General features: G+C 36.5%; 1 protein-coding gene across 2 annotated transcripts in view; it reads right to left on the bottom strand.

Annotated features, from left to right (window-relative positions):
• The window catches only part of VCAN (versican), a 134,546-nt gene that overhangs the window by 69,187 nt on the left and 51,878 nt on the right, over window positions 1-13,481 (bottom strand). The window contains exon 7 of one of the 2 annotated variants that reach the window (XM_027864169.1): window positions 6,582-9,590. The exons of the other annotated variant lie outside the window; for it this stretch is intronic. Coding sequence (XP_027719970.1) covers window positions 6,582-9,590 — 3,009 coding nt within the window. The remainder of the gene's footprint in view (window positions 1-6,581; window positions 9,591-13,481) is intronic. 2 annotated transcript variants of the gene reach the window in all.

The raw sequence follows: 13,481 nt of genomic DNA on the forward strand, positions 1-13,481 counted from the left end.
AAGAAAGAAAGAAAGAAAGAAAGAAAGAAAGAAAGAAAGAAAGAAAGGAAAGAAGGAAGGAAGGAAGGAAGGAAGAAAGAAAGAAAGAAAGAAAGAGAAAGAAAGAAAGAGAGAGAGAAAGAAAGAAAGGAGAAAAAAGAGAAAAAAGAAAGAAGGAAGGAAGAAAATAGGAAAGGGAGGGAGGGAGGGAGAGAGGAGGAAGGGAAAAAGAATGGAAGGAAGCCACCCCAAAACAAACCCCTAATGATATTATTGGGTCTTTCTTCCCAAAGGGTAAAGAAAAACCTTTCTCAAAGAATGAGCTATACTAGCTACTACTGCTGTTGCTGTTGATGATGATGTTATCAGAGGCAAGGATGGAACCCAAGTTTTCCTGATTCCAAGTCTAGGATTCCATCTAGTATGTCACACTGCCTCCTCACTTCATTTTTAGACATAAATATGATCTTCGTAATTACAAAATATTATGCTATACCAATTCAAAAAACATGGTCATCATTTGAGTCCTCCAAAGCTGGCTCATGTAAATATTACTTTAAAAAAAATTAGACTACACAGTACAATGTTTAAATATTGGTATAAACCCAAACATTTCCTGTTCTTTTCTCTGAAAATGAAACCTTCAGTTAATGTTACTTTCTATTCCTGAACCACCTCCCAAAAGCCACAATGTCAGAAAAAAACTTAGCTGTTACACATTGCTTAGGTACAGGAACCAGAATGTAGAAGAAATTAGTCAGAGCAAAATTATTCCTGACTCTTGTAAGTAATTATACCAATAAGCAATGTGGGAAAAGTTTTAACTCATGCAATTTCTGTCCAAAATGTATACCAATAAGACAGGTAAGACTACCTTGAAATATCACCACTATTTAACATGTGGCTAATTTTACTTAAAAATCTGTATATCTCCTGTCTCTCAGTTCTTTGTTAATAGTTTCATACCTAGTGAGCCCAATAAAGCCACCACTTCATATCTAGCCCTCATTGGGTATGAAATTCCTTGCCAAACCATTATTCTTCAATAAAGACAAGAAGTGACTAAGTCATACTCCTTTAAGTAATCATTAGGCCGCAGAACAACATTGAGCCTGTCATCTTTCAAGGAGACAATTAGTAGGCAATACAATTTAAAAGATAACATTAACCAAATGAAACAGGGAAAACCACTTTTAAAAATATCACTCTTGGGGGCAGCTTTGTGGTGCAGTGGATAGAGCACTGGCCCTGGATTCAGAAGGACCTGAGTTCAAATGCAGCCTCAGACACATAACACTTACTAGCTGTGCAACCCTGGGTGCACAGGGTAACCTGTGTAACTTAACCCTGGGTAAGTCACTTAACCCCCATTGCCCAACCAAAAGAAAAAAATATATATCACTCATACAACAAAAAACTCCAAGATTTTTCAAGCCATTTCTTGTTCCTCCTGAGTGACGTGGTGTCTACAGTAGAAGAAATAAATAGTCCTGTGAGGTTTAATCATCTATTTTTGTCTATTTTGCTCTCTATCATAGTATGCTTCATTCTATAGCTTTTTTTTCTTTCAGGAGAATATGTATTTTAAAAGTATATATTTAGTAATAAAAAAGGCAGTTGCTTTCCATGAATTAATGGCATTCAAGGCTGAGGATGAATTATTGTAACATATATGTATACATACATATGTTGATGGTGACCACTACTTAAACAAAAATAGTTACAAGGAAAAAAAGAAGAAAGAAAAACCCCAAGGAAGATAGGCTGCATAAGAAAGACCATAATCTGTGATGGAAATGTGTACTTCAACAAGTCACTGGGTGATTTCTTATGGAGTCAGATTGTATCTGTAAAATTCATTTGACAATTTTGACTATGCTTACAAATTATTAATCAATCACTGACACATTGCTGAGGAGTAATGACCAATTCAACTAAACTCAATTAGCAAGTGAATAAACTACTCAAAACTGTTGAATGAATCATGTGTACAAATATCTTCTCTCATCCTGTATGACTTCATGGAAATCAATTTCATTTCTAATGGAATTTTTCTGAGCAAAAGAATGTATTAAAAGATTACCAAGACCAAACCAGAGTGTTCATCTACACACCTACATACTCTATTATAAAATATATATTTATGCCAATAAATTCATATATATATAGTGTATATATATATATTCATATATACACACACATATATATGAATACATAAATACATACATATATTCTCTTGTGATCTTGGTAATCTCCTTATCTCTTATTTCTTACCAAGCAAAATCCCATTAGAGGTGAGATTATTGGTGAATTACACATATATCCTCAAGTGCTACTAACAATTCATCTCAAATTTCAACTATTATCCTGGCTATTTTTACATTTGCAATTAATATCTATCTAATATGATACTATGATATATTTAATATCAGGCACTAATATGATATATCTAATATCAGTACATGTAAACACATAGTGACCAACAATACATGCTAGCTGTATGTGTGTGTGTGTGTGTGTGTGTGTGTATGTGAATTTCTGTGCTGACTTGCAATTCAAAGATGCCTGATTACAAAAAACCCTTCCCCAAAGAATGGGCTGACCCAGTTACCTCATATGTTCACAAAGAAAACCTTTCAATACTTCCTCCAAATGCAGGTGTGCAAATTACTCTTGCAATAGACAGGAGTCATGTTTTCAGTAACCCCTGGACCTCTGTTAAACACCCCCTGTAGCATTTTTCAGCTCATAAAAGTTTTATGAGCTGCAAAGTTCCCTAAGTCTTGTGAGCTGCTAACCACAGTTCCCCTCCAGCCCCAGCACCAGCACCCAACTTGTTATTATGATCGCTTGGAGTAAGGGTAACATAAAAGTGTCACAAGTAGCATGTTTTCTTTCATGGCAGTGTGAAAACAAGATTGGTAGAACTAAGAACAGTGAAAAATGACAAATTCTATAGCACAGTATCATTCACAGCTAGGTCATATATCACTACCTGTTTAGATTGCATAGAATGTTTAGAGGTTGATTATATTAAGATGTTCTGGATTTCTACAAAGATGAATGAAATTCATAGTCCTATCATGTGATTTTACAGCCTGGAAAATGATCTCTCTTTTTAGTTTTTCTATTGAATAGGTTTTCCGAAAATGGTATACACCCCCCCCTTATAAATGTCACATCTACCTTAGACTTTTTTTCTGTACAAAAAATAAATAAATAAATGCTTTGTAATATCATTAATTTCATTTCTGCTTTAGAGTTATTTCTATGTCAAAGATTGGTATGGCTGAACAATTTTCTCAGAAAAAAAGCTGAATTTCGTACAAACACAGAACATATCTAAATAGACTTTTTCTTCTCAACAAAGGATTCCTGCTCTGTATTAAGGAGAAGAGCAGATTTGGGGAAAGAAATTAGTCAATATGCTGTACTTCTACTTGTTGGGGTGACCCAGGTGCTCTTTTTCCTAGTGTTTTTCTGACTTTTTGTCTCAATTCTATTTTCAGAACAATTTTCTATCCTTTTTTTTAAAAGGTGATCATGAGAAGAAATGACTATTCCTCTTTCCCTGGACTGAATCCTTCAGGATGCTCAGCTCACTCACTATACAATTATAAATCCTCACCTTTTGTTGTGAGCTGCCTCAGGGCTAGCTGAGATGCTCAAACATGCTATTCTGCCTCCCCTTTGATCTCGTCTTAAAATTCTTCTACTGTAGGAAATCACTTTTTTTTTCCTCCTCATTTTATAATCTGGTCTTCCATCACAAGTTTAAGAGTTGCCAAATGATACCTTACTTTTGTTTCCAGTCACCTTACCTTAAAGGAACTTTTGTTTGTTTTGGTCCACTCTTGTAATTTCATTGTAGTAGGGAAATCCACTTTCCAATGCAGGTTAGCACCTGTTTTGAAATTTATAGTCTTGGAGAGTGGCTTGGGGGCATTGAGATGTTAAGTACCTTGCCTAGAATCATATGGTAATTATGTGCTCAAGGCAGAATTTGGGTCTAGGTCTTCCTGATTCTGATCCCATCTCTCTATCCACACCTTGCAGACAGTCAAACTTAAACACTTACAAATTAGTAACATAAATTAAGTAGGGGGATCTACATATGCTTCTAGGCCACAAATTAGATGATAAGAGTTAGCTTCCCATCCCTGTCCCCGCCCCAATCCCACAAACAGATTCTTTCTTACTTATATGGCAACCTTTTCTCCATCCTGAATAATGAAGAGGCAGGCAAAAGGTAGGAAGTGTAATCTTGTTCTCAAGAGAACTTAGTCAAGGGGAACAGGAATTAATATGATCCCTAGCAAAATCATATTTCCTACTCTGGTTCTCTTTAAATTGTCATTCATCAAAGAAAAATCAAAGCATTAACAGTAATGGCAGAGCCTACTCTAAAAAATGTCCATTAAGAAATTATTGCCATATGATTCCTCTCTAGACCATTGTCCTGACTCTCTGACCTTTCTCTTTCATGCTACAGAAGCTCCTTCACCCTGGAAAGTTCACTTCACTTCTGGGATTATCACACTGAACTATCCTCTGCCCTGTGGCCTCTCCTGATTGACTAGTTCCTCCCAAAACCTTTAAGGCAGAAGGCCAAGCCAGCCATGTCTTCTTTCCTCTCCAGTCTGAACCCCACATTCTTTGAACTTTTTCTACATGGCTCCAGTTCAGGTACCTTCTTTTCCCTCATTCCCACTCACCAACAAACTTTTTAGCTTGCTTTTTTATATGTTGTCTTTCTCCATTAGAATGTAAACTTCTCAAGGTCAGGGACTTGTCTTTCTTTCTGCTCGTATTTGTATTTCTCACACACTTAGTCCAGTGCCTGACACATAGTAAATTCTTAACAAATGCTTATTGACTTAACTGGACTTAAGAGTACAAAGAGTACAAAAGTACAAAAGTACAAAGTAACAAGTAAAAGACAAGAAAAATCAGATTAATGCCATTCTAAAAATAATTATTAATTCCAACGCATTATCTTTCTGTTTCTGTCTCTCTCCAGATAAAGTTATAGATGCAACACACACACACACACACACACACACACACACACACACAGGAGGGCAAGGGGGAAAGAAAAAGGGAGAGAGAGAGAGAGAGAAAGGGAGGGAGGGAAGGAGAGAGAAAGAGAGAGAGAGAGGTAAATTCCACAAGCTTCATTTCAGAGGAGGAGTATTAATATTTACATATTCTTTTTTCATATAGAAGTATAGAAACAACTCGACAATTTGCAAGGATTTTGAAATTTTCTGCTTGAAGTTTCCATTATGACCTATGTAAACAAACAGCTGGCCCATTGCTTCAGTTACCATCCACTTCCCACAGTAGAGAATCCTAGTCACTTTGTGAGGAAGGCATTATTACTAAGAAATCAACCACTATGATCAGCATCTCCAAGCAGCAAGTAGTTAAACAATGCACCTCCTAAGCATGATATTCCTCTAATCTGGCAATAATCGTCCAGATCAATGTAAAAGTGTTAATAATTATCTTAGTTCCTTGTCAAGATTTTCATCTGTAACCTGATAATTTCCCTGATCTAAAGAAACCTGGACAAATACATTAAACCGTATGTGTAGTACACTCACAACCCCATTATTGGATGTAAATGATATTGTACACTCTTCTTTTGATGAGAATGTCACTTTCAATAATTGGACTTATGCATACTAATCAATAGAAGGACCTTTAAAGAATTATTTCTAAAAGGAAAATTATATATATATATTCAAGTAGACTTAAGAGTGTTATAAACATACAAAGAAAGAAGACAAAGTTTAAAATGTTCTGTGTTACCATTTAAATAACAGGTTATTTAGGAATCCAATGAAGCACTAAAATCACCACCAGACTATCTAGTTTAGGCTATTTGTTACTAGTCATAAATAAAAATTATAATATTGTAAAAGGTCATTACTGTATCCATTTCTGTTCTGTATACCCATTGAATACAAAGCTACATACACACATACACAAGGACATCAGCTAAAAAAATGTGTTGAACTAGCATTAAAAAATCACTTTGAAACCACAATTTCTATGTAGTACTTAATGATATGACCCAAAACTGATTACAGTGAACCTGCAAAATTCCCCACAAAGAACACTCCAAAACAAGCTCCAGATTCTATCTTTGCATGTGTGGACTCCATGAAGATCCAACACATTTTTAGCTGTCCAAACTGTAAGTGCTGATGTTAATAATTACAGACTAATGGAATGTTAACACAGTCTAAATGCTACACTTAAGTAGTAATGATGGAAGGACACTGAAATTAAAACACTTGGTTCCACATGTTTTGAAATGATGTATAATAGATGATTTGGTTATATTAGATGACAAAGCGAGTTTCTTATGGCCTTCAAAATCAAATTTTATCAAATATTCTTCAAATGTACTAGCACCATCTTCCAACATACCACTTAGTGCAACTATATGTAACTAAAATATCATTTTCATGACATATTTCACACTCCAGTTATCTTCTAATGGCAGCATCTGATATGTTTGTGTTTCAAAAAATAACTGTCATGGTAAAAATGTGGATTGCCTTGAATGGCATGTGTAGAAAGGATAGACTTACCTGTCTCGTTGCCTGTGACTGTAATAATATATACATTTATATCAGGACGGATTGTTTCCCTTGCCTGAGGCTCTGAAGTAGAAACTTCCTGAGATCCTAATGCATCTTTGCCTTCCTCAGTTGTGAGCTGTCTTGTTGTCTGTGCAATGGAAGAAGTACTTGAGGTTGTAAAATATTCTCTATCAATATCTGTTTCTAATTCTTTAGTTACCACGTCATCATGAGGAGTGGGTGTAACATGATATGTCGATTCACCAATTATTACCATGTCACTGGTTGTTTCCTCACCAGGTTCCCTATCAATTATCAGTGGTTTCTCTTTAGTGACAAAGGACTTAGAGGTTGAAGTGGAATGAATTTTGTCTAGTGAACTAAAGAGAGTAGTTACATCACTTGGCACGGTAGTTTTCACTGTTGCAACCGAAGTGAGCACTACTGTTTCAGTGCCTTTGGGCTCTTCTAAAAATCCTGAGCCAACTTCTGTATAATCTTGGGAGGTTTCCTCTTTTTTCCCAGAAGTTGTTTCTTCTGTGCCCCGCAGTACACCTTCCGTAGTGAATGGGCTAGAAGGTGATCTGGATTCCCAAGTGGAAGGACTGCTAGCCCTTCTTTCAGATTCTTGTTCAGGTCCAGGACTTAAGTGACCTTCCAGTGTAGTGCCGAGGGTCACCGTTTCCACTTCAGTCTTCACTTTGTGCTCAGTCACAGAAACATAATGTGGGTAAGATATACTATGCTCTGTTGTTCCAACAGTAATTTTAAAGACTGGAACTTGCTTAGAATCTGTCACCAACCCATCTTCAGAGGTTGGATATGCTGATCCATCAAAATCATGCTCATCAGTGTCCTTTGCTTGTGGAGTTATCAGCCCCTCCGAGGAAGGGGTAGCCACAGAGCCAGTGGCAAACACTGGATGCTCAGTAGGTTGTTCTTTCTCAGAAATAGGGAGCTCAACGGGAGTTACTTGTGTACTTTTGCTTATTGTTTGAATGGTCTCTAGAAAAGGAGTTGCTTCAAAAGAGGTCTGATCAATCAAGTGCACATCGTGGGTGGCTTTAGCTTCTGGTGAAACAAAAGGAATTAAGGACACTGTTTGTGCAGCTTCTACATGAGCAGGAGGCTCCTGGGTGCTGCTACTATAATTGACAAACTCTGGTCCTTCCCCATATACAGTTTGTGCAAATCGATGGACAGTAGTTACTGATTTTGGTGTGTCCAAATCTAGCCCTTCATCAATAGCACTCCCTTCCATGGTTGTATCGACAACTCCTTCCGTGGGAGAATATTTAACAATTGATTCTTCTTTAATGCCTGTTTTAGGAGTTGAATGAGAACTCACTGTGAATTCCTCTTTGTCTTTCCAAGATTCTTCTGTGAACTCTGTCATTGGTCTTTGGGTAATATCTGTTGTAAGAGGAAAAGTTCTTCCAGTTTCAAAATGCTTTTCAGTTGTTCCTGAAGTTGTAAGTAAGGCAGTGGGCAATGCTGCAGTGCCTATGTGTTCTGTTGATGCCAAAGGTTTAGATGTCATGCTATCTTCATCCAGTGGCCATTTGGATACTGTGATAACCTCCAGACTTAAAGTGCTGCTTGTGGAATGAACTTGGGTTGTATTTTCTTCCATCTTTGTTATATCAGGAGGGCCATCTGTTTCTAAGCTGACTGGTGTACTTAGAAACTTGTCTTCAATGTCTTTTTCTTTAATTGGTTCTAAACTTATCTTTGTTGTGATTGTTGTTGCTACAGAAGCATCAAAATACTTGATCATTTTATCAGTGTAGTCTGTGACATCAGTTTTCTCAAGAGAAGGCTTCATTCCAGAAAATTCTTCTTCCTCGATTCTCCCATAAAGGGGATCTTTTGTCATGTCTTTCTCTGTTTCTTCAGTAGCATGACGAACTGTAGTTGCTTCTGGCTTAGGTGTTTGTTCCCTTTCTCTGCTTTCTGTTTGCTGATCAGGATAAATAAGTGTGGGCGTTCCCTCAACTAAACCCTGTAGTGGAGTAAGATCTTGGGAGGAAGAAAAAAATTTGACTTCTGTGTGATTTTCTAATGGCAAAGGCGTGGACCCATGTTGACCAGAAAAGTCTTCAGTCATGTTGCCACTGGTTTGTGTCTCTTCCCAACTGTCTATGAAGGAACCTTCCTTGGTAGGCATGGTTGCAGGTAAGGCTACTGTGACTGTTGTTATAGAATCAGTGTGCTCTATCAGAGTGAGGTTACTCTCTTCTGAGATTTTTGACACTGTAACAACTTCTGGAACTTGGCTAAAAGCAAAGATGTTCTGATCAGGTTGAATAGTATGTGTTTCTTCTTCATCTTCTCTTGGAGTGAATTCATAGTGATCTGTAGGCCCTAATCCAGAAATAACAATATTTGTTGGCTCTTTTTCAGTTTTATTTCCCATTTCTGTGGATACAACCAGAGACCCAAGTGTAAAGGACTCCTTCACTGGAGGATGCTCTGAAGCTTCTACATACGTTACCAAGGGCCCCACCTCAATTTCTTCCGTTTGGGTAATCACTTCTTGTGTTTGAGCATCTTCTGTGTTTCTTTCCCACAAGTCAGTGGCATGATGAGAGGTGACAGTTTCCTGTTGGAGCACTCCATTTCCTGAGGAAGTTGGTAACAGTAAAGAAACACCTTCTTCAATTTCCAATATATCTGGTTTCTCCAGTGGTCCCGATGCAGATGGTGTATATTCCATATCCCACAGCCTTTCTGTACTTCCAGCTGTTGAGCTGCCTATGGCAGCCTCAGGTTGAATTGTGACCTTTTCAAGCTTCTCCTCAATCACTCCAGGTGGAAGAAATGCGATTTTCTGTTCAATATTCACTATTTCCCCTATTGGAGGAATATTTGATTGAGTGACAGGTAATTCGGTGATTAAGGGGATGCTGGGTGTTGCTTGGATTGGTATTGTTTGTGGTTCCTTGGACAAATTGGGCAGTGCAGTTTCCACAGGGATATTCAATTGGATGGTTGTAGCCTCTGATATGTTCTGTTTAGCTAGAAAGATAATTTCAAAGAGTAAATTAGATAAGCCACTGATTTCTTAAACAGGATTCATGTTTGCCCGTCCGGTGTTTGGGATAGGGGGAACTAAAATCTACGCCCCAGGTAATCCAAAGACAAATAATCATGCAGATGAATATTCAGCGTTCATAAATTAATCCATTATTTTAATTGGCAAAGGATAATTTTTTATAGTCCCTGAAGTATGACTAAGTTAAGAAAAATTAATAATTTTATGACTTTAAGGAACTGGGATATCACAAAAAATATTGCAGGTATAAATATTTGACTACGTAGAGTAAAACAAAAAACATGTATTGGGAGTAACAACAGTAACTGAAAAACTAGTTAGAGGATTTTGTACTATCTTGCCAGAGTTGGGTTAAATTTTTGGGCCCATGCTTTGTACAATCCCCCACCCTGTGGCCCAAGCTGAGAGAACTGTGCAGGCAGCATGGAGCCTCCTGGGAGAGGGAGTGTCTAAGATTACTGAAAAACAAAAAGCCACATCAAATGTAATTGAGTTACTAATAAATAGCTGGATTGTCCATAATCTGGAGATTTTGATAAAAACAGGATATGAAGTTGTTATTTTTTTTAAATAAAGACTCTTTACTGTATTCCAGGTGTTTAAACATTTATCTTCATCTTCCTGTGAACCGAAGCATAGCCTTGTAAATGGTCTTCTTGCGTGTTAGTAAAATGTTTCTGGAACATTTTGCCTGACATTTGTTACATCTCTGCCTTTGTTCTGCACTCAGTCTTAGTCACACTCGAGGGGGCTATTTCCAGGCTAACTTTAGCATAAAACACAAATGTAGAACAGGAAGTAAAATACCTACATGATATATTTTCAGCTTATAATTACAAATCACCAAAAGAAATCTTGAGCAACAGTAGGAGGGTGTTTAAGCAATAGAAAGTAACACATCATCATAAAATGCTATATTGCAATGCCTTAAGTTTTACCAGCAATTGACTGACCTTTCCAAAGCAATGTAGTGTACGAATGTGGAAGTAATATTTTACACAGGACTCCATAGCATTATTGGTGAACAAGGAGGTTAGAATTTGGAAAAATTGGAATTTTAACAATCAATGACTCATCAAACCAGGGGAAGGCTACTATCAGGAAGTCAATGGTACTCTATAAGATTCCTGTAGAATTAAGGTCTAATTAAGGTTTCAGAGAACACCTCTCTCAGTCATAACAGCCAAATTATTATTGGATTTGCTTTGTAATAGGCCCAAAACCATTTTACAGAAATAAATACATATTGCTATTGTCTATCAAAGCTTAATGATGAACATAGCCTATCTTCTATGCCATGGACTGAAATTGTAATGGGTTCTTCATTATTGATGGGTTATGTGGTATCATGGACTATTTTCCTCCTGTGCATTCTAAAACTATAGATTCATCATTTTTGTAATTAAAAAACATCTTTAAAGTCTATTTACAAAAATGTCTGTTTAAACATTATTGGATCCTTGCTATTTGTATCTGTTAATATTAAGACATGAAAAAGAATAGGGTTTTTTTTTAAAAAAAAAAACAAATAAGTTGAAAGTGAATCGCTATTTTCTTTTGTTTTCTTTCTTGTTTTCTTTTATTTTTTGGTGTTTTTTAATTATCATCACATTAATTTCTGAGAGACTTTTATATAACTTCTGGGTTATATCTATGTACCTTACAATTTCTCATTTAGCTCTATCCGGATTTGTCTTGTGAGCATTCATATGTCAAAACACATTTCCATTTCAAATCTCAAATTTATCTTTTTACTATTTTTGGAGGGAAAGGCAAAAAAACATAGATATGGTAAGTTCCTATGATAACATCATGAAAACATTTAGCAACTTGCCTCAGGGCATATTTTTAAATGCTTAATGGTATTTTAAATTAATGAATTATTAATAAATCAATGGTACTCTTTTCCTCCCTAGTGTCTTTTTTTTCCCCTTTGCTACTGAAATTAATTTAAGGGGCAGTAAATGTGGGTTTAGAGTCAATTCAGAGGTCAGGGAGTCAGATACTTCTGAATTCTAACTTTGCCTGCTACCAGTTCTCTCTGGCAACATGGAAATTTCTTTATGTTGCCTTGAAAATGAACAGCTCTGTCAGAAATAAGTATCGTTCTAAGCTTTGAATGTGGCCTTTTCTACTTCTATTAAATTTTGAAGTAAAATCATCCCTTCCAAGAGCCCTCATATGCCATATCCAGCTTTAAGTGAGTTCTTTTCTTTTTCAAAACAAGAGGCATCCATTTTTTTCAAAACTATTCCAGAGGAAAAACCCTTCATTTAAGAGTGTGTGTGTGTGTGTGTGTGTGTGTGTGTGTGGTTGTCAACAGCTGTCAGATCACAGTACAGTTTATCTGATCCATTGTACAACCTAAGACAACAGAGAAACTAAATTAATTGTATTTTAAAAGTCAGCATAAATAACCACGTAAAGACATGGCGTAAGAAAAGACACTTCATGCCTAAGCAGATGCAGAATGTGCAAAGATAGAAAAACATATAATTGCATACATTTCCTTTCCAAGGGGGAGTTGTGATGGAAATGTGTTCCTTTAGAAGATAGCTACTCATATTCTCTCAATTTCTTTGCTAATGAAGCTCATAAAAAGGCAGCTTGTCTTTTCTTGAAGGCTCCCTTCCAACCTATGGAGCCAGCCTTCCACACAGATGTTTCCTATTACTATACTTGTTGCTCTGTGTCCACCAGCCTATCTTGTTTTGTGCTTCTGATGGGAGACATGAAGCAGTGTTTCCTAATAAAATCTAAAACTCTATCAGCAGTATGAGAGTAAATTAGCTCACCAACAGCTGCCTCACATCAAAGGCAAATCTGCATTTTTAAAAATGAATTGTTTGTATTACTGACAAAGAAAAGGGATTGTTGTCTGCTTGTTTCTAATGAGGTTTCTCAATTTTTAGAGATGCCTTCTTATCCTCAGTGATTATATTAGGCTACAGATCAGTCTCCTATTGCACAATGTTATTTAAATACTATTATCAGGAGTAGTTGTGAAACAGGGGAGATATGTACAAGGGGTTCTGTAGAAATGCATTTAGACCTGTTACAGGTGAAGGCAGGAGCCAGAATAAACTTTGGATGTACAAATTATATAAGTCATTTAAAGTTATTTGTCAATGGATAGAAATTGTTAGAAAGAAGCAATTTCAATAAGTTCCATAAGGACAAATATAAAGGAGTACACTTGGGGTGGAAAAAGAAACTCCTCATAACAAATAAGGAAAGACTGCTCATGCAGACAAACAGCAGAAAAAGATCTGGGGGGCATAGTGGAAAATTAATTCACCATGGCTAAAATTTAACACCATTGTTAAAAAAAAAAAAACAACAGCAGGCACATTACCAGGATGCCTACATAGATAAACTTTCTATTATGCACAGCACAGATTAGACTTTTACTAGAGTACCATGTTCACATTCTAAGGAGGTTGTGAAAAATTTGGAGACAGTTCAAAGAAAGATCATAAAGATGATTAAAGACTTACAAAATAAGACATCAAAATAAAGGAACTTTTTCAGCCAAAAGGCTGGAGGACAATTTAGGGAGTAATTTCATATGTATGTAAGTTGGTCACCAATTATTCTCTATCCTCACTGAGGATAAAACAACAAGAAAAATGGGCTTAAATTACAGCATGAGAGTTCTAGGTTAGATCAATGAAAACCTTTTCTGTTCATGGCAGGACTTGTAGAACGCTAGAATGGATTACCAGAGAAAGAGTGTTACCTACTTCTCTGGAGGTCTTTAAAGACTTTTAATGATGTGACTCCCATGTGTCAGCAGTAGGCTAAGGGTTAATCTGAAATTAGAGATATGTGCTAGGGAACGTTTAAAGATCATT

Source organism: Vombatus ursinus, unplaced genomic scaffold, assembly GCF_900497805.2.
Source record: "Vombatus ursinus unplaced genomic scaffold, bare-nosed wombat genome assembly UNPS02014774.1, whole genome shotgun sequence".
NCBI classification, from domain to species: domain Eukaryota; kingdom Metazoa; phylum Chordata; class Mammalia; order Diprotodontia; family Vombatidae; genus Vombatus; species Vombatus ursinus.